General features: G+C 38.1%; 2 protein-coding genes across 2 annotated transcripts in view; one reads left to right on the forward strand and one right to left on the reverse strand.

The window, feature by feature from the left end:
- Window positions 1-25006, reverse strand: part of DOCK2 (dedicator of cytokinesis 2) — a 489427-nt gene that overhangs the window by 228106 nt on the left and 236315 nt on the right. The window lies entirely within an intron of this gene.
- INSYN2B (inhibitory synaptic factor family member 2B) overlaps window positions 10092-25006 on the forward strand; it is a 29685-nt gene continuing 14770 nt past the window's right edge. The window contains exons 1-2 of the mRNA XM_024202795.1: window positions 10092-11431; window positions 14206-14280. Coding sequence (XP_024058563.1) covers window positions 10107-11431; window positions 14206-14280 — 1400 coding nt within the window. The 5' untranslated portion in view covers window positions 10092-10106. The remainder of the gene's footprint in view (window positions 11432-14205; window positions 14281-25006) is intronic.

Here is a 25006-nt window from a genome sequence, read left to right on the forward strand (position 1 = left end):
TTTTGCCTGGGGCGGCAAAAAAGCCAGAGCCGGCCCTGCCTATCTGCGTCTTTAGGGCACTTAAATACCTTTAAAGATCTGGCCAGCCATGTATAAATTTCTTCAGATGTAAAATGGGCATAAATATCTATGATTGTATTACTGTATAATGTCTCCCTAAACAAAAGCTCCCTGTTGTAATGATTATTGTTTTGTTTCTGACATTTACACGGCAAGGATTTGTAAACCTATTAATATTTCCTAAAAAATAAATAGTAAACATGTATTTCATTGATGCTTTTAAATGAACTTTGAGGTCCTCATGGGGATGATGATATTAAACTACAAAAGTTATTACCAGTGATGCCATTTTACATGAGTAAAATGCTACTGTTAGCTAAGAACTTATTTATAAGAAATACTGGCTGAAGTGTCATACTACTACTAATAGCAATACCTAGCTTCTATATAGCACTTTTCATCCATAGATCTCAAAGTGCTTTACAAAGTTACATAGTCAGTATCACTATCCCCCATTTACAGAGGGGATTAATCAATAGCCAGTGTGTAGTCAGTGGGCAGTGCTTCTCTGAAATGATAATTCCGTACAGGGATATGAGTATCTTGATAAATTCTAAACTAGGAATAACTAACATACCACTTAAGAGGCTTCACTTCACTACCTTACAAATTCAGTGAAACACAGGTAAAAGACTGGCATAGAATAGCATCTTAAGCAATTGCTAATATCTACATAAATATTTAAGGATTGATAGGTATCTACAGCACTTTATGGTACTGTTTTATCTTGTTCAGTTAGCTTAAGAGCCATGTTAGCTAACATACTTTTACATAATTGTCCAACTAGCTATAGTTTGTGTCATCAAAAAAAAATACAAAACTATCCACTGAGACATGATGACCCTATTAGCATTAGCACACAATACTCTACTTAGAAACTGAGCAATATATTTAATTAATTTGTTTATTCTTGCTGGGGCAAGTGGGGGAGCAGGATTATGTAAGACAATTAACCTTTTTCTATATTTATTGCCATATTTGGGGCACACTCCCTGGCTCACATGACACTGCTGAGAAAAGTAGCAATAACTCTTTCTTATTCAAAAATACATTTCATGCTAACAGTAAATAAAAATGCATTCTCAGTTGCACCAAGAGGAAGGCCCAGAATTATACTAAGCAAACAAATGTTGGAGAGGGAAGGAATTACAAAAACTGTACAAAACATCTGCTTGTATTTATCTTTCATAACTGCCACTATTAGCACTACCAGTATTATTGGCTGAGAGGGGATGCTGAATGAATGTGATGCTGAATGAATAGAGAAAATCTAACAGAGGCCAATTAAAGTTGTAGCATAGTAAGGACAAAAATACCTATTTTAAAATAATATATTTTATTGAGCATAAATCCAAGGTTTTGGTTTATATAGAAATCTATTGCTCTTTCAGAAATATGAATACATGGCCAAACATACATTCTCAACCCAGTCTTGAGAATATCAGAATTATAACTATAAATGCCCTCAGTGTAATCAACACACACATGCACAGAAAACTTGATTGAAGGCAAGGTATGCGGGGGGAAAAAGTGCATTAAATAGCTAGCATGATCTTTGACTAAAAGCATGTCCTTTTTCATAATAATTTAAATGGACGTAATATATACAGTATGTATTACTATATGATTGTCTAAACAAATATGTTCTGCTTTCTAAAATTCTTTTTAAAATTATATATCGATAGGTATCTTCTCCCCTCTGCTTTGAACATCACTGATATTAACACAACTGGGAATTACATTTGTTTATCAAAGAGTGTCTAGAGGCCAAAATCACTCAAAGTTATATCTGTATAATACCTCTGAAACCAACGGAGTTACAACTTTAATCAAGAGCTGCACTTAGAATAGTTACTATAGTACATATTTAATGATTCCAAGTTTTGGTGCTTCCACATAGTAACCAAAAGACATATTAGCATAGACACCGACTCCATGGGTGGTCCGGGGCTGGAGCACCCACGGGGAAAAAATAGTGGGTTCTGAGCACCCACTGGCAGCCCCCCATCGGAATCTCCCCCTCCCCCCACTGTCTCCTGTCCGCCAGCAGGCCCCACTGATCAGTGCCTCCCCCCCTTCCTGTGCCTCCCCCCCTCCGCAATCAGCTGTTTTGAGGTGTGCGGGAGGCTCTGGGGGGGAGAGGTGGAAGAGCGAGGATGCGGTGCACTTGGGGGAGGGGGAAGGAAGAGGCAGGGCAGGGTGGGGGCAGGGTCTTCGTGGAAGGGGTGGAGTGGGGTCAGGGCCTGGGGCAGAGCCAGGGTCGAGCACCCCCCCCCCCCCCGCCCATTGGAAAGTCAGTGCCTGTGCATATTACTTAGATTAATGTTTACTATAACATCACAAAAACAAACATTATACAAAGAAAAGGAAACACTTTGCCAATTTATTTTAATTATTGATTAATTATGTGTTTACTGAGTGAGTGTATGGAGTAAATTAATATCTTCCTTTGTTGTAGCCATGTTGGCCCCAGGATATTAGAGAGACAAGGTGGATGAGGTAATATCTTGTATTGGAGCAACTTTCACCAACAAAGAGACAAGTTTTGAGCTTACACAGAACTACCAAAGAGCTCTGTGTAAGCTCAAAAGCTTGTCTCTTTCATCAACAGAAGTTGGTCCAATAGAAGATATTACCTCACCCATGTTTTCTCTGGGGTAAATCAACAGTCTTCCTACAACCAGTTCACCTTGAGTTGTCTCTTAAAATATGTGCTAACTACTTGTGCTAAACTATCTGTTCGGTCTCGCATTTAGCTCTGACTCTCTTTCCCAGACCTGAAGAAGAGCTCTATGTAAACTCAAAAGCTTGTCTCTCTCACCAACAGAAGTTAGTCCATTAAAAGATAATACCTCCCCCACCTTGTCTATCTAGAGGTAGGCATGGAAGAGAACAATGGCTTCAGATAGTTACTCATCCACCACCACTTAAGGGACGATGCTAGAGCCATTTACTTTTATGTCAATGCATCTAGATCAATGCTTCCCAACCTGGGAATTGCGGGATGGGTTTAAGGGGCTTGCAAGTGCCAGGCTGGCATTAGGGGGTGGCAAGCAGGGCATTAGGGGTACAGGAGTCTGGAAAGGTTGAGAACCACTGCTTTAAAGGGGCCATGTCATTGAACAGAGGTTCACTGGCCTCAGGCCCCACTGCCCTTAAAGGGAAAGAACAAACCACTTCCAAGAAGCTCACATACCATAGTTTGGGAACTTCTGCTCTGGAGTAAAAAGGGACCTGCCTAGGGTCTATGCCAGGGCATGGCAAGTTTCAAAGTAAGAGGCATATATGTAGGCCTATTGTGGTTTTAAAAATCATTTTTTTATTTTTTCCCTCTCTCACATGTTCTGCTCTGCTCCTATTGTGGTATTAAAACAATGCTTTGCTTGGAGGAGGCTGTCTGATCATTGTATATACTGTTCATCACAGACTCTCCATGTAAAGAACTTCCAGGGCCAAATTCAGCCTAACTTGCAGAGAAATCACAGTCCAGGGCGCTATATAAGCTGTGACCCAGTCTAAGAGTGGGTGAATCTTGTGATTCCACCCTCAGAAAGGCCTCAGAGAGACCAGAACAAGGATCAGAGGTACAACAAGCCCTGTAGTCATGACAACATACATTATAAAACATGATCTTAGATACACAGAAACTACGTGCATTGGTGAATTAAACAAGAATAAACTGCACCACCTACACACTCAGTTTCACATGAATATACAGGACACAAAGTTCAATATTGATAAGTACAGAAACAAAAAGGACTCCTATTCCCTATAACTGCATCCAATAACCAGTACAGGTTCCCTTAAAACAGAATCAAACACAAGACAAATCTCGGCACACAGCAAATAGGGAATTCTTGTGAATTACTGAGCATTTAACTTGATGAAATATTCTCCAGCACTCCAACAAGATAGAATATAGGTTATGAACACGAACAACTGTAAAATACACTGATTAAAAATAAAATATGGAAATGAGATTTCTATATTCAATGACAAGGAGAGTATGAAATAAACAGCTGTTATTAATACAGAGATTAACAATAACCATTAGCCATCAAACTGGCCATTTGCTTCAGTGACTACTGCATGAAGATACTGGAACAGAGCCACTGTGCTAATTAAGCAATAACGATTGAAGCACAAGGCATTTCCTGAGGATTAATGAATGGCTGGCCAGGAAATGAGGGAGAAGAGGAGAGCTGATGGCCTGAGGCAAGTTAGAAGGTCATTAAACCCTTGGCAGTCATTAATCCCCAGAAAATGCCTTACACCAAAGTCATTATTGTTATTAAAAGATTAAAATGTAAAAGTGGCTGTATGGATTTTGTTATGCGTGATCTGGTTTAATTTGGTACAAATAGCACATTTCTATAAAATAGCCAGTGAGAATGATTTATGTTCCATTCAGCACGTGAAATATAGTGCAAAAGCATCAAAATATTGCTTTATTACTGGGAAGAAGAAGAGATATTATACACTTTGGTTTGGACCATGCTTGTCCAGAACATGTTTTGATGGACCACTTCTGGCAGTATTAAACTAGCTTTTCAATTTAGATTAAAACACCTCCTGAATTTTGGGGAGGTCGAAATCCAGATCAGGATCTCATTTGTGTCTTCAGCCTCTCTGTATATAAAGCCAGAATAAGGAATGTATGACATTTCCACAGCTTTATCACTATACCATTTCTGTACATAATAGATGGCAACTCCATCCATTATGGAGGTGGGAGAAAAGGAAAGACAGTACAGAGAAGATAAAACAATGAGAAAGAAAGATTTTTAAAATAAATAATTTTCTACTACAGGTTAGGACCCAAATCTGTGATCTTTACATAAGCAAAACTCTCATTGACTTCATAACTCTGATTATTATAAACAATGTAACAAAGCCCAAATATTATAAAGGCAGTAGATCATTCAGAGCTAGATTAAACAGTACCCACATCATGTGGCTTCTCATAGATTCAGGTACAAATCAGTGTGAATAACTGCCATCTGACATAGCTTTCTCCTCTAGCACAAGTGCTGTGCTCTGCTGACAACTTAAAAAGCTCTACCTTTACTGCTCCCATTTCAATTTCTTTGTAAAAGAATAACTTTAAAACAGCCCAACTGCCTGCAAGCATAGCAGATGGGTACCGGAAGTGGGTAATGCTACTGCAAGATTTGGCGTGTATGTGCAACTAAAGATTATTTATGCACAAGAACTGAAATAAATAAAATCATGAACTGGTGGAAGATGGGAGATTTCAAAGCTGGACATGATAGTTTTACCTTTATTGCAGCAGAGATTTGGTGCATGTGTGTACCCAAGCATGTGTATACGTGTATATACATGTGCGCCTGTACATAAGAGAGTGTATGCATTGTGAGAGTGTGGGTATAGTGCACGAAGGGGCCATGATGCAAGCTTCTAGCTGCTACCATAACACAAAGAAATTTAGAACTAATGCAATCTTTTTTTTCTCTGATGTTGGCCCTATGGAACAGAGTTTTTCTTTTTTCCCCCTGCAGTGAAGTAGAATCATAGAATATTATAGAATATCAAGGTTGGAAGGGACCTCAGAAGGTCATCTAGTCTAACCCCCTGCTCAAAGCAGGACCAATCCCCAACTAAATCATCCCAGCCAGGGCTTTGTCAAGCCTGACCTTAAAAACCTCTAAGGAAGGAGATTCCACCACCTCCCGAGGTAACACATTCCAGTAATGTTATATAAAACTCTTCCTAAAAAAATGTTTTCATTTTTGTAATGATCTATACAGAATGAAAGACTAAAATTACATTAGCAAAAATTAACATCAGAGTGTACATCTCTGTACTAGCGGGGCACATCAGGCAGCAGACTTTCCTGTATCTGTCATCCAACGGCACCCAATAGCTGAGAAATATACTAAATTGGTGGAGAGAGTTAGCAGGGAATAAAAAGGAGAACCAGCAAGGTATTTGCCCTCAAAGGTTAAACCTATCTTTGTGAGCTATGGTGGGGATTGACTTTCCCAAATGTATTCCTTCCCCCTTTCTCTTGAGCAACTACTCTTATAGCCCCTCTCCTAGGGGAGATAATTAGCACTCAAGTTAACCTTTTGATCACCAAGGACCAAATAGTGTCCCTTGCATCTTGTGACACACCCTATTGCACTCTCTCATAAGTTCTCATAAGCTAAACATTAAGCATGGGCAGTACTTAGGTGACACAGGAAGTCATGCTAATGAGTCAGCAGATGGAACTCCAATCCACGTTAGCACTACCTCCATCATGTTCTTAGGAGACACAGCTAAAGGCTCATCTCACATGAGACATAAGAACAAGCCCTTTAACAATTAGGATCATTAAATATCTCATTTAATTTTTCACATGAGTAAAGCTGGCTAGCTCTAGGTTCTATAGTTTACATTGTATAAGCCTTTATTCCTTATCCTGAAGTAATCGATTACTTCTGGCTTTAGCAGACTGTATCACAGCACACCATCATGTAGTCTGCATATGCCATATTTTAACAGAATAAAAATTTAAAGCTCAGTTTAAAGCTTAGGTTGTTTTGGATTTTAAACTGGTCACTGGTTCAGGATTGTATACTGCACATCTCAGGCCTTGGGCCCAATGTATTTTTCTTCGTTTAATTGGGTTTTTTTGGTAGGGATTCACATTTAGGAGCAAGAAGGAAACATTTCTCTGACAGGTCATTTTTTGGGGGGATGTGGGGGGGGGGAATGGGTAGCTATCAAAAGCCACATAAAAGATTGGAAAATTCAGAAGAGAGAGGGTGGAGATAAATATGTGACCAAAGGCACGTGATAAATTTATTTTATCACATGACATCACCACCACATGGCATGTATATTCACACACATGTGCTCTATACAAGCTTACTTTTGAGAGTAAGAACTCACACAGATGTCAAGAAGCCATTATATTTATGCAAGTACATCATAATAATTGTTAAATATAATGTCAAAATAGCTAAGGTTGAGACAATCTCTACAGCAGCACGATAATTGGAGTAGGGTTGCCACACACCTCCCTTTTAATATTAGATCAGACATTATCTTCTGTCATATTGTATAAGTATTATTTTTCCCATTTTATAGATGGAGAAGCTCAGACACGGAATATGAATGGTGAAGATGGAGAGCTCTCCTGTTGTCAAGTATAATTCACAGTGGCAGAATTTGTACCTGGATTCCAGACATTTTCTTGTCAAACCACTTGATTACAGGCATAAATCAGATAGCTCAAGTATTCTGATCTTTGCCCTCAGTTTGAGAGTGAAGACTGTGTCCACAAAAGGGAGACTGAGCTCCAGCCCTTTTAAAAATTAGCCCTTGAGGGTTCCTGAGGAATTAATGTATTAGATCTTCTACTGGCTTGTTAACAGAATCCAGGAATCATGGCTCACATTCAAACAGGTTTAGCCTAGTAAGTGCTTATAAAGATGAAGTTTTAAAATGTAATCCATTTTAACAGAGTTTAAATTTCCTTTACCAAAACATTAACAGTAGCATTCTATTTTAATTGTTTTCAAATAGCTTTTCTACAACAAACATGAGTATTTTGACAATTTGAACAGAAAGTACTAACCCAATGTGGTTTAAGATATTAAATTCCAAAATAAAGGTTCAGAACAGCTCTCCCTTAACGTGTCCAGAACTGTTTTTTCCAGTGGCTTTATCATGAACAATGTGCAAAGCCAATAGATTCCTGAGATTTGTGTCCTGATGTGCAGAGATGAGGATAGAAACTGTTATTTAAGAGCAGGATGTACAATAAAATGATCTCACTTCAACCTTCCTGATGTTTGAAATGTGCTCAGGATGTGGGTGAATAAAGAGTGTGTACAGTATGCATGTACACATGCTGCCAAGGTGAAGTATGATGTTCTTGACATGAACCTGGTATATATCAACATACAATTTCAGCCCTGGCAGCTTGAGTGAAAGCAAATTTTAAAACTATCACTGGTCTAGAACTGACAAAAGCCAAGCCTGGCCTTCAGTTTTGTAAAGTTCATTACTTGTTTCATCTGACTCTGAATACTGTTGGGGAAAGAAAAGGAAAATGTTATTTTTATGATAAATTATTGTCACAACTAATATAGTGGCTGTAGTAAATTTTCTGCCAAGCTTGGAATGTTGTGAATTCCAGGCAGATACCATAGCCCAGTGGTGAAAGTGTAGCTGAGAAAGGTTTAATAGTGTGAAGTAAACATTTTTGATAATAGCTGGCAATTTATTTCATGGCTGCAGAAAAAGGATTTTTCCCAAGGTTATAACTCTTCTGTGCATAGTAAACTGATATCTCTATTTATAACAGATACATTGTTTTCTGCTTATGATTGCACTATTGTCTTAACAATTTTTCAGCAAGGTAAGGCTTACTGTATAACCAAAATGTTTATAGATATTTTATGAGACTGGAAAGAAAAGTGATAAAATGTAGCTTAATAGAACAGACAGATGTAGGCACATTTCTTGGAAGAGAGACTTATGTGTATATGAGGCATACTTTATTTATAAATACAAATCATTTTATACTTCACAGGAGAGAAATTTCACAAGCCTACAAAAGGCTCCACTTGCAACATTTAAGTTGATCCACCATCACCCTCTCTGGTGGATCCCAGGCTATATACATATGCACACAACTATATTTTAGAATGCACCTGAGTTGCAAAATAGAGTTCCAGAATTAGATTTGAACCCTAACTTGCTCTAAGTTGAAGAGCTCTCGTGTGCATTTTCCAGCTTCTGGCCATTGCAAACATAATGAGCTCAAGCAGTCAATTTCAGATCTGGAACTGGATTTCACCTGCAATTTCAGGTTCAGATCCATACCTAGCATAAATGTGCAATCCTGAGCACACCGCCAAAGGAAATAAAACTGTTTTATTGAATAAATATTCTGAAAATACATTTGGTTGTGTTCAGATATTTCACAGTAGATAAATATCTATGTGCTTCACAAAGTTGAAATATCATCTTTCAGTTTCCCATTTAAGACATCCCACTAAAATGTTCACATGAGTACTGCAGATGAAAAAATATTTATAGACAGCAGGAAGAAATAATAGTATTCAACAGACTTTTCAATGGTATTCAACAGTGTTCAATTGCAACTGTTGTCTTTTTATTTTCAGAAAACACGTGTCTGCTATTCTGCAAATGCTGACTATCTGGTCTGGACCACTCTCCTGGGGCCAAAGTGTTTACAGATCTCATCTGAATGATACAGTCCTTCAGACATGCTCAGTCTTGTACTTGCATGAATTAGAGCAAGGACCATACATCAATCATTGAATCCTGTTTGATGCTATACATTTGCTTGGTCACAAGCCACTGGCTTTGTTTGGCTATTTGAGGAGATTAGTTTCAGCTGCTAAAGTAGAAAGATGGGACAAGAAGAAAAAACACCACCACTGCAGGAAGAATTTCTGTTTGATATTAATGGGTATATTCCTACAGCAAAGATATGCATCAAGAAAGCAATTGCCCAAGACAGTTATTATGCATGTTATTTACATTCTATGCAAATAAGAAATATTTAAGTGGTCCACAGTTCAAAACTTGCAGAGGGTTAACTGTTACCTAAGTAGGCATTAGAAAAAGTGGTTGACTAATTTATCTTTGCAATAGTTAACAGTTAACATACCTTGACTACTGTAATTTATATTTTTGTTGTAAGAGAAATCAAGATTAGTTTCAAAATGTAAATGTTAAGAATTCCAAATTCTCTGTCCATTAATGCTCTCCTTTGATTGGATATTTAAATTATTTAGTTTATCTTGGTGATTGGTCTAATTAGTAATTTTCTCTGTAACAAAATAATATTGGTAAATGTGAGGAAAAATTGAAAGACTATCTCAAACAGAATAGATTACCTAGAAATATAAATAAAAACCAACAGAATGAAAATAATTAGTTTCCTAATCAATAGTTAAAGTCTTCATTTGCATCTGGGGCATAACCACCAGATGCTGTTAGAATGGCCTAATGAAATGGGTCGCAGAGAAACTTATTACTTGCAGGCCTCAAACTGCGATTCAATGGCCCAGCAAAACAAGAAAATGCGCCCTGTATTACTCAAACGGAATAGCCTGGATTCAGTTGATTTTATGAGGCAGCCACACCACCGCAGGAGCAAATCTCAGCAAGTCCGATTCAAAGATGATGGTACAAACAAGAAGCCGATTGGTGTCACTGAAATGGACACTAAACCTGCCAAAGACACAACGCTCATGATTGGAAAGGCACAAATATCTAGGCACCATAACCTGCCAAACTATTCTCTCTCTTTCCCAAGGGCTCAGAAGGGGCATCGGAATATTGCTATTCAAACTTCTCCGAGCCTTAGGAAGCACTTTCCAGTTTTTAAAAAGAAAAAACTGACAACAAGTAAGTCTTTAATGGAAATGCCAACCAAGCCTGAATGCTCTGTCCAAGTCAACGGCAATCTTTCTGAACAAGACATGTCTTTGGACCTCTCTTATTTAAGAATAACTAAACATTTGGAAGATGGATCTAGAAGAGCCAAGACATCCAATCCGTTATTTCAAAGAGAGTGTAAAGCACAAAGCAATGGGCCTATCCACTCAGACTCAGATACTTCCGCAATACTGGAAAAGGCAACTGTTTATACACAGGTGCCTGAATACATACATCTGACTTCTCCACAGGACAACAGTGCTTCCGTTTATGCTTCAGACATGGCCATGGATTTAAATGATTCAGTACGTTCTCCTACTACTATGAGGCAATCCAATGAAAACTATACACTGCCATCCAAATCAGGAAAATCTCCCTCCTGCTTAAACAATACCAGGAACTGCAATGAAATTAATCGACATTATGACTCTTGTGAAGCAAAAAGTGTTTTGGAGTCACCTGTATCCACTAAAGACACTAGCACTAATGAAAACACTCCACTATCACCTCTGTCGAATCAGAGTTCATCACACTGCTTTCTTAGAGATCATCAACAGCTAACAGAGCTTGAAACAGATTCTGACTGTATGGTGCTGACTAATGATAATCATGGAATAACGTCATTGACCAGCAGTAATGAGTCAAAATCTATTCCCTCGTGTCACACTGAAATGGATAAAACTTCTACACGGTCATATGTTCCAGAGTATAGCAATTATTTAGAAGACTTTCACATAAAGTCCCATCTTCCAGGGAATGAAATTAAACCAGAAACCAACAAAGAGATTAGAGACATTAATCAAATTCACTTGGCTCATGGCGAACTATGTGCCCTACAAGGCAGGCTCCAGTCCATAGAGGAATCTTTGCACTCAAACCAGGAGAAGATTAAAGTCCTTTTGAATGTAATTCAAGACCTGGAAAAAGCCAGAGCCCTCAGTGAAGGGTATGGTGTACTTTAATATTAAAAAAACTATTTTGTTAAGTAATTTATCAAAAAGACAGACATGGCTGTTTACTTTCTTTTAATCTTTGTTACTGAAAATCTTCCTTTGAAATATTTAAAAAAATGTTTGCAAAATCATATTCTCTCTACTGTTTTATAGACTTGAGCCACTAAAGAGCAAGCAAATGTCTTTACATTTTGGCATTAATTAGCACTGAGCTTACAAAGCATCGGCTCAGTTAGGGCTTATCTATGTTGTCCACCCATCTGAACCATAATTTTGGTTCAGATCCAAGGTGTCAGAAAGTAGACATCACATGGCCTATGAGTTGGTGGTTTCAATCCAGTTAAAAGGGGGCAAGCTGCTATGTGACAAAAAACAAAAACAAAAACAAAATAAAGAAAAGAGCATGGTTACAGACGGCACTAATTGACAGGACATATGAAAAAACATGGAAACTGAGCGCCCCTCTCACTTCTTAGGGTGGTGTCTTAAGAACAGAAATAAGGCACATTGTCAAGGCAGTGTGAAGAAGTTTGCACTTCCACCACCTGTGCTGTAAACATTCTGCAGGTTAGCTGGGACCTTCATTCTCTCTGGCTGCAAATTCGGACCCATGTACGTACTATATACACACCATATTAAAATCATTAACTAGAACATGTTTGAAGAAATGGCAGAAGAAGTTTTAGAATTATTGCTTTCCCTTCTGTTATTACCAATACAGAAAGTAAAAGTCCATGATCCACATTAATGCTTTATATGTTATCAGTCCAATCACCGGCTCTGTCTTGCAACCATTACTCATGTGATTTAGGAATGCAAATTGTGCATTAGATTTCAGACTTCAATGGGACAAGTCTGCAACTGCAACACATGAGTAACAGTGGCAGGATCAGGCACCTTACTATTAAAAATGTCAAACTAACATGTGCAAAACATTTATATACCATTTTACAGGGTTCAGAATGTCACCAAGTTTAAACCGCTGGCTCAGACTTGGAGCATATTTGCTGAGAATACATTTCAGAACTCTTTTTGAAACTAACACAATAGTTAGAGACGGTTTCTAGCTTTTAAGAATATGTTGCATATAATTAGTCAATCCTTTGTGCATTTAAAATAAGATTAAAAACAGCTACATGCAATAGCACTTGCAAAACTTTTTTAACTGCACACATAATTTGCTTTCATAATTACCAATAACAAAATGCAAATAAGATAATTGCACATTTTTAAACTCAGGCCATATACATTAGCAGTTTTTAATCCTTATCACTGGCACTTCCTTTCACATTTGCAGAAGGTCCCCAGGCAGCAGGAACAGCATAGCTCTAGTGCAAAAGATGATGGGCAGGGCCTGGGCTCATGATTTGGGGCCTGAGTCTTTACAGAAAGATGCAGGGAGTGAACAAGAGAGGTGCACGTTGTAGCTGGATGCCCTACTGCCAAAGAGAACCTTCTAGGGCCATGGAGATAGCTCAGGGTATGTAGTGGTGAAATCTTCATGGAGTAGTTCTGCTAATTTTCTGGAACCTCTAAGGAGGAAGATATCTTCCTCAACAGACACAACAAAAATAGAGTCTGCCCTCATTTGACAAAAGCCTTGTTGAAGATTATGTATCTGAGTATTCCAGAAGGGTGCAGCATTGTAAAGTGAAATGCAGACCATTCTGCAACATTTGTTCTTCATTTTTATTGTTACCACATTGTTGGAAACTGAATTACTGCAAAGCTCCTCAGCTGGCTCTGTTTCAGCCTCAGTGACAGGCTTCAATCTATCTTTCTAGAATCATTGGGTGACTGTGTTGACTATAGTAGTAAAACTGTGTAATAATTATCCCCATTGCTTTTGTGAGTAGAACCACTACCGCTATTGAAAAGAACAGACTGAGATTAGTTCTCAGAAAAGCAATCAGAGAATCATTTGGGCATAATCATACACTTTTTATGCAGATAAAGCTGCCATTGACTTCAATGGATTGGACACCTGGGATGGAAGGAACCACCCAGTACGTACCTCTACAGCATGACTAAATTACTGCAGTTGTCCCCAACTCATTCTTGACAGATGACTGTCAAGCCTAGCCTTGAATATCTCCAGTGACAGCAATTCTGCAACCTGCCTGGTCAGCTTGTTCGTTTTGTCAACTTTCATAGTAGCTACAAAGAGAAGTGTTTGTTTTCTTAAATTAATTTTCAAATACACAAAGAATTGTCTAGCAGGTACAGGCTGAAATAGGATAAACCACAAAATAACTTGTTTTTTGACACAGCCATTTATGTCAGTCTGCCTTTGTGGCACTATTCAATGAGAATGTTTAGCTGCCTTGCTTTTCTGTTTAAAGAAAGGGACAAAAGAAAAGAATGGAAAAGTAGAAAGCAAAGAAAAAAAGGATTATATTTTGATGTACAAAAAGCACGGCAAATGGTTCAAATGTGTTCCAATCAAAAAGTGTTCTTATAATTTAAGTGTTCTTGTAAAGATATTCTTATAAGAGATAGCTGTACAAAATCACCTGCTTTCCAGAGAATCCCCTGAACACAATATTGGCACCACAGTTTAAATGAGCTTAAGGGCAGAGGTTCAGGATGATAAATTTCTGTGCTTTGGTTGGTTTTAAACCAGATTCTTAGCAACAAATTTCAGTGTTAAATTTGTGATTAGGATACTTAAAATGCCTGGAAAGAGGAGTTAGGTTTATTATAAGCGTTCTAACTTTTCAGTTCACAACTTTTTTATATAAATTACAGCAGCTATTGTCTATTTCAGGCGCAACTTCTATCGCACTGGCCAAGACCTCAACAACTGCAGCACTTGCCAGAACACTGCATGTATCATTTACAGGTACCACCTGCTACTTGGTATAGTATGCATAGATCTCATCAGGGTACAATACAATATTTCCCTTGCACCTATAGTTCTACTATTGTAAATCATTAATAAAAGAGTGGAAAGTTATTTTGTGTTCTTTTAAGGCATAGAAAGAAAGTTCTCAAGACTGGCATTATTTCGAAAGGTTTGGTACTTTTAAGAAAATTAAACTAGAAACGTCCATTGATGTGATATTGCCATGTTTTCACTAGTATGCTTTGAAATTATTTGAAGCAGTCTCTGCTGATTGGTATTTCCTTTGGGTATTTCTGTAATGAAGTTAGATCTCAGAAAAGGTGAAGAATCAATCCTCCTCCAGACTCAAGTTAGTTATAGCTGCAATTCACGTAAAAAGTAGACAAGCACAGAACACAAGTGAACTCACATTTCAATTCAAGGAACAGTTTTCTTAGTGAGATTGCCATTTCATTTAGCTAAAATTGCTATAGCCAAGTAACTTTGCAGTGTGTTCTGGAAGCTATACATGTGCATGAATAAAACACGCAGGGTCATAAAAGGTATCCCACCAACAGAGTGGGAACCTATCTCTTGGTGCCTGGGAACTGAAGACACATTATTTATTTATGTGTATTACCATAGCACTTAGGAGTCATAGTCATGGGCCAGGACCCCATTGTGTTAGGTATTGTATGAACACAGAACAAAAAATATACCTCCTGACCCAAAGAGCTTGTAATCTAAGTCTAAGAAAAGAGAGAACAGATGACTACAGACAGATATGTGGCGGAGTACAGAGAAACAATGAGACAATATTGGTCATCACGATAGACAGTGCAATCAGCACAGCAGCTGCCTAACCATTGTCAAGTTGTTTTTGTAGGCATCACAGCAAAGAAGAGTTTTAAGAAGGAATCCGAAGGAAAATAACTAGGTGCTTTTACCGATGTTTATGAGGAGCTACTCCCAAGCATCAGGTGCAGCTTGGGAGAAATCAAAAAGGCGCTTGTTTGAAAAATTAACAAGTGGACTATGGAGGCTGCCATCATTGGCTGATCAAGGATGGGAGTAGTCATCTCAATAGTGGATGAGAGAAGACAGGTCATGAAGTCCCTTGAAAGAGAAGGCAAGCAGCTTACGTTTGATGCAATAGAGAAGGGGAAACCAGCAAAGGGATTCAAAGAAAGGGGGGACATGGTCAAAATGACAGTCTAAGAGAATTATCTTTTCAGCACTATCCTTAGTGGATATGACTGAGGGAAGATTGCATTTGTCTAGGCCAGACAAAAAGATATTGCAATAATAGAGATGAGAGCCTGCATGACAGTTTTAGCTGTGTGGATGGATAGGAAAGGCATTGTCTTAGAGACGTTATGCAGAAAGAGTTGGCAAGACTTAGACATAGCTTGGATGTGAGGACCTACAGAGAGGTCCAAATCAAAGATGACACCCAGATTATGGGCCTGAGTGACAGGCAGGATGATGGTGTTGTCTACGGTGACTGAGAAAGGAGGTGGAGGGAGGTGGGGCGGGGGCGGGGGCGGGAGAGCTCTGTTTTAGCTCTGTTAAGCTTGAGCTGATGGCTAGAAATCCATGAGGAGATGGCAAGGAGGCAGACCAAGTTTTTAGTTCGATCAGAAAGACAGGTCTGGAACAAAGTAGATCTGTCAGTCCTCAGCACAGAGATGGTAGTTGAATTTGCTGAAGGAGCAATTAGAGAGATAAGAGGTGAACCAGGAGAGGTCAGTCACAGAAGCAAAGGGAAAACAAGATTTCAAGCAAGGGAACAATCTATGGTGTTGAATGCAGCTGACAGGTCAAGGAAGATGAGGATATAGTATTGGATCTGACCTTTGGCTAGGAAGTGGGGGGAAGGTCACGTTGTGTTTTGTCAATTTTCTCTTGGAAGAAATTGGTGAGATTCTATGCAGAGAGAGGAGTGGAGCCAGGAGGAGGGGAGGATTGGAGGAGCAAGTCAATGATTGCAAAAAGGCAGCTAGAACTGCCAGGGTGGAATGCAAAATTAACTCCCTTAGTGTAGCAAGATTAGCATTAAACATGCCTATCTTAAACTCGGACAGTGTTACTACAATATATATCCAATAACTAGGCTCCTAATTCTAAAGTGATAGGTGGAATTTAAATAATGCACCAAATATTGTGATTTCTGTGGTATATCTGTATAGAATTTGACAAGGGGTTGCAGTTTTTGTGTGAAATTGCTGGGGGGGGGGGGGGGGGGGGAATTGGAGAGAGCATGTGTGTTCAAAACCAGAGATTTGGGATGTGTGGGGAGGGTGTTCTTTGGTTATTTTTTTTTTTTAAACTTCAATAGGAATTGAAATGAAAGGCAGTCTGGTATAGTTTGTGTTACTATTTATATATTTAATTGAATAAAATTCTGGTTTTGTTTGTCTTTCCAGTTATTTTCTACTGTTTCAGAAATGTCATGCTGCAAGATTTAGTCCTGGAATTATTTGGCAGTTTTAAAGATATAGGCTTTTGTCACTGACAAGGGTAGGTTGCTCCTGGGGTGTGGGTTTTGTTGTGAAGTGCAAGTTTGGCAATGGGTTTCAGCAGCTAAGATGACAGAAAAAGGTTTCATCAACTGAGGACTGGGTGTTGGAAGTTGTAAGGAAAGATTCAAATAATTTGTCAATATGGGATGATATTTTTCCTTTCTCCCCAAAATTTTGGGATGTTTTTCTTATCTCCATTTCTTTACAGACCATAGTGGCCTTACTCGAAGCTTCACACACATATCTAACACACCCATCATAGAGCAATGGGCCCAAAGCACACTCTCCCATTTGCTAAGTCACAAAAAATACTTGTCATGTCCACTCAATGAGCAGCCCACCAATGAGCTTCAATCATGTTTTCCTAGACAGATCTCTCATCTTGTATAAAGCCCAAGTAGATCCCCAAAACAGTAAAATGTCAACAAATCAGCCAAACACTGCAAAAGAAAGCAAACTAAGATTTGTGTCTATACTGTCTTTAACTATTGAAAGCTACTTTTGAGCTATTCATAACTCTTCATGTAAAAGTAACTTATTGGAGAAAAAGGCAGGTTGGGCCCATAACCACTCGGACAGAAAGAAACTGAGGGAACAAGGTATTTATACCTCAATTGTATGGAATGTAGAGTTCAAGGGACTTGTTCACATACCTTACCTCCCAACTCAAAAAGGTTCTCTGGCTGCCTGGTTAGTCATGTGGGTCATACAATTCTGACCTCTGAGGTGGTAACTCTAAGGCATGGAGTAAGTTCTCTCACGGGCATGCACGTGGAGCAACATATGTGATCCCTCTGTGCACCAAGAGGCAACAATAGGCATAAGAATTATTAGTCACATGGTACACAGTATACAACCTAAATTATCTAAAGGTCTCTAGGGAAACAAAACTTTGGGAAGATGATACTTTGTAAAGTCAGTGACCCAGATTACCAACTCAGTTATAAGCATGTCAGCTCCTTATTTCAATTTATCCTGGTTTCTGTTTGTCTACACTTAAGTCATGTCGACATAGCTGTATCAGGGGTGTGAAAAAAACAGCCAGCCAGTGTAGATGCAGCTATGTTGACTGAAGTAGGCTTCTGTCGATGTAGCTCATGTTGTTTGGAGAGGTCGTGTTCTTACACTGACCGAAAAACTTCTTCTGTCATGCTAGGCTGCGTATAAATTAGGAGGTCTATGCCAACATAGCTATGCCAGCATAGGCTCCACAGCGTAGACAAAACCTATGTTACAGTTACATGTGGGATGAGTTTGCCACATTACCTACAATATACCTGTAAAAAAAGAAAGCTGACACATACATTTCCCACCGAACTCCATGCTTTCTGGTTCTAAACAAGAAAACTTATTCATCTTGTTCATTTTTTAGTCTTTCTTCAGCATAAAATACAATGCCACTATACAAATTTCTTCTCATATTTTGAGTATAATTAACAAAACTTTCAGCAATCTATAACCTTAATGTGCTGATTATTTATTAACATTTGTCTTTGAAATCCTCCATATGAAACTGAGGTTTTATTCATATTTTTCCTCATTGTTATTCAAAACTACACTACTGCCTGCTACCTACATTCCAATGTTCAAATAATTAGGAGAGGAAGGCAATTATTTTGATGAAAGAGAAGAAAGATTAAAACAACATTACATAACAGCAATGGTACTGATGAGAACTGTCATTTTACATTTCAAATTATAGTAAGGCTTATATGATATACTTGTAAGCAGGTCTAATAAGCTAATGAAGAAGGGATAAGAGACTTCCTTGTGCTTAGTTAAGCAATCAGCTGCATTGTGATAAATTGCTATGGTGAATTTCACACTGAACATAGTGTGCAGAAATGTGACTGATTATATGTCTCTGTATTCATGTGTTGCAATCACTAAACCAGTATTACAAGCTTATTACTCAATTGTTCTTAGGAGGCTATACAAGGTAAGGTAAACATAATATTTTAGTAAGAATTGCATGTCCTAGAGTGTATCAAAAATATATTTAAGATATACTGTGTGTATTACACACACACAGGCTAGGCTATAGGTAAGGACCCACTTCCATTAAGACCCTCAGCTCAGTTCCTCCCAAGTGTAGATCTTCTATTGGCCTCTCAATGTTTCCGGTAAATGTCCTTTATTCTTGTCTGAGTATAATCTTGATACCACAGACCACACCTTGCCTGCACATCCTGCCTGGGGTAAGCTGCCTGAGTGGCTTTGTTCTTCCCTTTCTGAGAGATGTCCGTGGATGATGTTGAGCTCTTGGCTCCTTTTCCCTAGGGCTCTCTGATGAGTGGTACCTTGGGAGGGGGGTTCTATTCGGTCACTTTTGCTTAAAAAGGATGTAAAGTCACTGGGGGATAAAGTTAAAATCACAATATGCAGGTAACTATCACATCTCTGACTTTGGCTGGACCCAATGGTGCAGACTCTTTGCTTTCCCAGGTCCTGGTCAAGATACTGGAAAAGTCTGGGGTAGCTATAGCTCATATCAGGCAAAATCAAAGTGATGTGAATAATTACAGGGAAATAACTTGAAAAAAGGGAGAGGTTGCTGTTTACCCCAAATATTAAAGGGGTTCACCCACACTTAGTCAAAGCAGGATGATGGGCACATGGTTAAGACACTGGACCCAACAGTCTAATAACCAAAACCAAAGCCATATACAAGTCTATTTCAGATACCAGCTCTCTTTCCCCAGTCCTCTCCCTAAATAAATGAGGTGAGGGGGTGAGTATTTATGTTATGGACAGGGTTCTCTCTCCCGCATATTTGTTAACATGCTATGAAGCATTTTCTAATTTTGTAGGTATGCTCAGTGACTGTTGCATTGGGTGCACTTTATAATCCGAAATTAAACAAACGATTAGGAAAATATGAATATTTGAAACATGCTATTTCCCCCCATAGTTCTTACATAGCTAAGCCTTCCTTAATCACCTTATTTTTAATTAAATTATGACTTCAGTGACATCAAATGCTAATAAGGAAGCCAACAAACTACCTGAACAAATAAATGCCTTACATTAATCCAAAATAGATTGAAAGTTTTATAATTTGCTTATCAAATCTTAACAGAAAGCGTTCTCTGATATGAAACAGCCAAGATCAAACTTATCTTGTTCAGTCACCTTTTTGCTAAAGTCCCATTGTATTCAACTGAGAAATTAACATACTGAATGAAAAAAAGCACCTTACCAACTTCAGCCAGCAAAATTGTTTTCTACAAGAGATACCTTAGGACTGCATTACCTGCAGGCAGTAACATGTCTTAGGTATCTCCACCACACAGTAAGATTGCCTTTATTTGTACCATCACAATCAACCCTTCTAAAGGTGATATATGTTGAGAGGCCATCATAATTAACCTTTGGTTTTAAGAGAAAATAGATAATACAGAGCCACTCTTGAGAGGTACTCAGAGAGCCTCGACTCCTACTGAAATAGCAACTCAGTCTCTGACCTTGCTCAAACCCCCTCCCCCGATGGCCTAATTCTGCAAGGTGTCAAGCATTTTCAACTCCTGGGATCTTGCAGATTCAGTGAAACATACAAGTTCACAGAGACTCTGTCAAGGCTGATTCCCCACTCGGGCACTTTGAGTGCAGAAGATGGGGGCCCGCAAGGATTTAAAAAATTAATACTGGCCACTTCAGGCTGGTATTAAACTCCCAAGGTCACAGTTTCTCTCTGATCTTAGAAGGGTAGATGCTGCCATCACTCGAATGCAATCCCCCCCCCTTTGAGAACCCAGGAAAGAACACTTGAGAATTCCTTCCTGTGGGGTACCCTCAAGCCCTTTCATCCCCCTTTCCCAGGAAGAGCTGAGAAAAAAACAAAGGAAATTAGCTGTTGCCACCAGCTAATTAAATAACATATGCACAAACCTCTTAGGGACACAAAAATCCAATCCTGTTTTTAAAAAAGGTAAATTTTATTAAACCCAAAAAGAAAGGAAATATATTTGGAACTTAGGCTTTTTGCTAGATCTTAAAAGAAACAATTACAAATATTAAGCATCAAGATAGCTCTCTTGAGGTTCAGCTTAAAGGTTACAAGCAAAACAAAAGCATCTGGGGTTAGCACAGAGGAATCCACAAGCCAATAAAAATAAAAAATAAAATAACCCTAATCGCGTCTTCCTAGATATTCCCTAATTTACTTACATTTCTGGGGTTTTAGATAAGCAATCTTTAGGTATGATCCAATGGTTTTTCATACCTGGCTTAAAGCTTCTCACAGCATAACTGCTCCCTGTCCGGAGAACAATATGACATAGACAAAGGGAAGTTTTTTCCCAATTTTAAAAAGTTCTAGCCCTCCCATTGGCTCTTTTGGTCAGGTGCCCACTCCTTTCCTTTTACCTTTGGGCTTGTTAACCCTTTACAGGTAAAGCAAGTAGAGAACAACCACCAAGAGGGATTCCATAGCCAACTGGCTGGCTGGGTGTCCACAAAAGGGAGGGATCCCCCCTCTCATTTATCACAGACCCAATGACAGAAATCTGAAATTAAAGAAGCAAAGAGAAAATGTAGCATAACTAGTCCAAGTAACAACTTGAAAAGAGTATACAGAAGTTTGAGACCACGGGGCCACCAGCGATCTTCTTACCAAATGTCAAATACAAAAGTGAAAAGAAACAACTGTAAGCAGCCTTCCATTTCCACGTGGATAAGAACTGTTTGTACACCCAATGCCATTAGTACTGCAGAGGACAAATGAAACAGCCCTTCTTATCCATGCACCAGATATAACATGTCCTAGTGGGTGGCTCTTAAATTTTAGCTGTTCTACTGCCTTAATATGTGACCTCAGGCAAAATCATTTAAATTATCTTTGCCTTAGTTATCCCATCTGTAAAATGGGGATGATCATACTTAGTTATGTTGCAAGGGCAATTCCCAGGATCAATTGATTAATGTAATTAAACTAAGTGCTAAGCAGATTTAAATTACCAGGTAATAACACAACCCACGCTAAGCAAAAATAGAAAAAGCTATCTGACAGCTGGCAATTTAGAGTAGGTGCTCTGAGATGCCAGAAAAGCCTTAAAAACAAAAACTTCATTTTGCTAATTTATATTTTATATTGCAGTTTCCATTATTAGTTGCAACTAATTAAGCCACTGAACAACAAACTAAAACATGCCAACACATGCTTTTTGAAACCTCTCTAATGGATAATATGTCTTATTAAATTCCAACTTCAGACTATTAAATAAATCAGTAATACGTAACTGTTGCACACCCCCTCACTGCTATAATTTTGATTTGGCCCATGTTGGTTCATCTTCAGCAATGCTGAGCCCAAGGGCCTTATGAGTACTGTGGGTATGTCTTCACTGGAATCGGACTGCAGGGCTGTTTAACTGCAGTGTAGATTTCTGGGCTCAGGTTGGTGCCTGGGCTCTAGGATCCGACAAGGTGGGAGAGTGCTTGGGCTGCAGGCCAGCCGGAACATCTACAGCCAATAGCCCCGCAGTGTGAGTCCCATGGGCCCGAGTCACCTGGCACAGGCCAGCCACAGGTGTCTAATTGCAATGCAGGCATAATGTAAGAAATTATGGGTGGAAGATTTAGTTTTAAACATCTGAAAAATAAAGTACTAATATGGGCCTTAATTAGAGAAGTGAGGACAGGGTAAATTTAGACTAAGGAGACTATAAGACTGGTGTTTTCATGCTTGCCTTTTGCACTGCTTTTTTTTTGAAAGGACATGAAACCTTCGCTACAGGCACTTTCTGGCTAGCAAGGGTAACACTAATTTACTCCATTCATCTACCATTCATCTACCAACTTTCCTCTCCTCAAAATGAGGCAAAACCTGGGCTGTGAATTTGACCCTTTGAAAATACATTTCCAATGTGTTTTGAAAATACTTTAAGACTTAAAAACAAAAACAACAATAAAACTGTCTATATATACCAGTGAAGTCAAGTGTTATGCTTCAAAACTGTCTTATGGCTCAAAGTTGTTACAGAATGTGATTATCAACAGTATTTTAAATTAATACACCGAGAGTTAATAAAATCTAAGCATTAAAATAAAATTACTGCCATGTATTTTTTCTAATGAGAATGTTGCTTACTGCAAGAATCTTCACTTTAAGTATTTTGTCTGCGATGTGTAGTACTTACTCCATATTTATAGATACTCAAAACAAAATAACTTCAATTATCTAAAAGAAATAGACACAACCTTAAAATAAGAGATTTAATATTTTAGTATCTCTCTCCCTTACCTAACACAATTTGTATTCTGTCTATTATTTTAAATATGAAATGAAAATAAACAAATGGGCTGTGCTGCCATAGTATTTCAAAGTAAGTTATGAAAATGTTAAACGAATTTCCATGAGAGTGTAAATGTGGGTTTTGGCTTTTTGTTTGTTTGGTTGGTTTTTTTATGTACTACTATCACATATCAAGAAGCACAGAATAAGCCAGTAATGTTTGCTCAGTTCAACCACATGTAGTAGCAGCCTGGCTCTAACATTCATAAATCAGGCAATTTTTATATCAATCCTCCATGTTTTATTTTGCAAAATCTATTTTTATCCAGGAAACAAAGTTAACAGCAGATTAATAATTCTCCAAATGAAATGCCTGTCCTAGTAGGAAAAAAATAACTTTCACATGTTTCTTCTTTGAAAACTTGCTTGATTCACAGGAGTAAGCATCCCTTAAAGCTAAGCAATATATTGTAGGGTTAATTTTGTTTAGATTGCTGCGCATTGATTAAACTACTAGAGGATCTAGTCATTAATCAGAGAATTATGTTTGAAAGGAATAAATACTTGGAAGCAGAGCTATAGATACAATATAGGAAAAGAGCAAATCAATTAAATTCAGTATTTACAAATATGCCAGAGTTTGAAAATTTTGCATGACTACTAATCCATAAATTTCAGGAAAGCAAATTTGTTAAAACCAGTACAAAGTGCAGGGTTTTGGTTTTGGTTTGGGGGATTTTATTTATTTATTTATTTATTTATTTATTTTGGTAAGAGACAACTCTTCCTTGAAGTTAAAAACTCATTACAGCACAAAATATTTCCCTGCTGAGGGCTGAAAGTAGTACAGTTCATTAAAATTATTAGCATATTAAAATATCAGCATTATCATGATGGTCAGCTTACATAATCAGTGCACAGCACGTCTTCAAGAATACTAATGTTTTCTATGCCAAATTGTACTACAAGGAAAATGAAGGTTCTGTATCTTTTCTTTAATTCATTTATTTCAATTGCCACCAAGACCCAAAGGGCTAATCCAATAGCCACAGGTGCTCGTACATCAATTAAAACATTACATAGAAAAAACAAACCCAGTCCAATGAGCTCAGCCCCTGAATTAAATGCAGCCATACAATCAGAGCAGCACAATGAATGAATCCCCCATTCTACCTATGCTATATTCCTGCTATAGCTTCATCCCTCTCCAAACACCGAGGACACCCGACAAAAAATATTGCATTGAACATTAGCTTCTCGGACTACATTCCTTTTAATACATCTTTTGTTATCTGATGTATTTTTAACTATTAATTGTTTTCAGGATTGATTATCATGTAAGCTTCTCTAGTCCACTATAGCAGAATTTAAACCTAGCTGTATTGCAAAGACTGGCATGATGGTTTTGAAGTGCTGTCATGTTTATTTATGGCCATAGTAAACCTGCAATTCTCTGAGGGCTAATCAAAATGCAGATGCACTCTGGAAAGTGATGAACTTGCCAGTCAGATATGTGAAGAGTGGTGCAGATGGAAATTACACTGCATAAATAATGAACAAAACTTAATTAGAAGCATATTTCAGGGAAACCTTTCCCATCAGGTCAAAAAAATCTAGCATGTTTCAGGGGCTGTAACTTCTCCAGAAACATTTACATTATCTATTTAAAACAATCCTTTCAATAATACCTTTGATTTATTGGCCATGAATTGGATCTAAAAAATTCCACTGTTTTGTGCCAGCTATGCCCATTGATATGTGAGGCCTATTTATTAACACATTTTAGTAGGCTCAACAAATATCTTAGCAGAATTTTAAAAAGGTTGCCTTTAGTTCAAGAAATCTGATAGAAGACTCATTTCACACCCTTATAACAGCCCTAACTTTCTAGAATTGTTTATGGATATACACTTAAATTAAATTATAAACTCCCCAAGTGCTCTTGATATAACATTGTTTTCTGAAAAGCATTTCTATTACACAACAATCT

Source organism: Terrapene carolina, unplaced genomic scaffold (genome assembly GCF_002925995.2).
Source record: "Terrapene carolina triunguis isolate 2854851 unplaced genomic scaffold, T_m_triunguis-2.0 Scaffold838, whole genome shotgun sequence".
NCBI lineage: Eukaryota > Metazoa > Chordata > Testudines > Emydidae > Terrapene > Terrapene triunguis.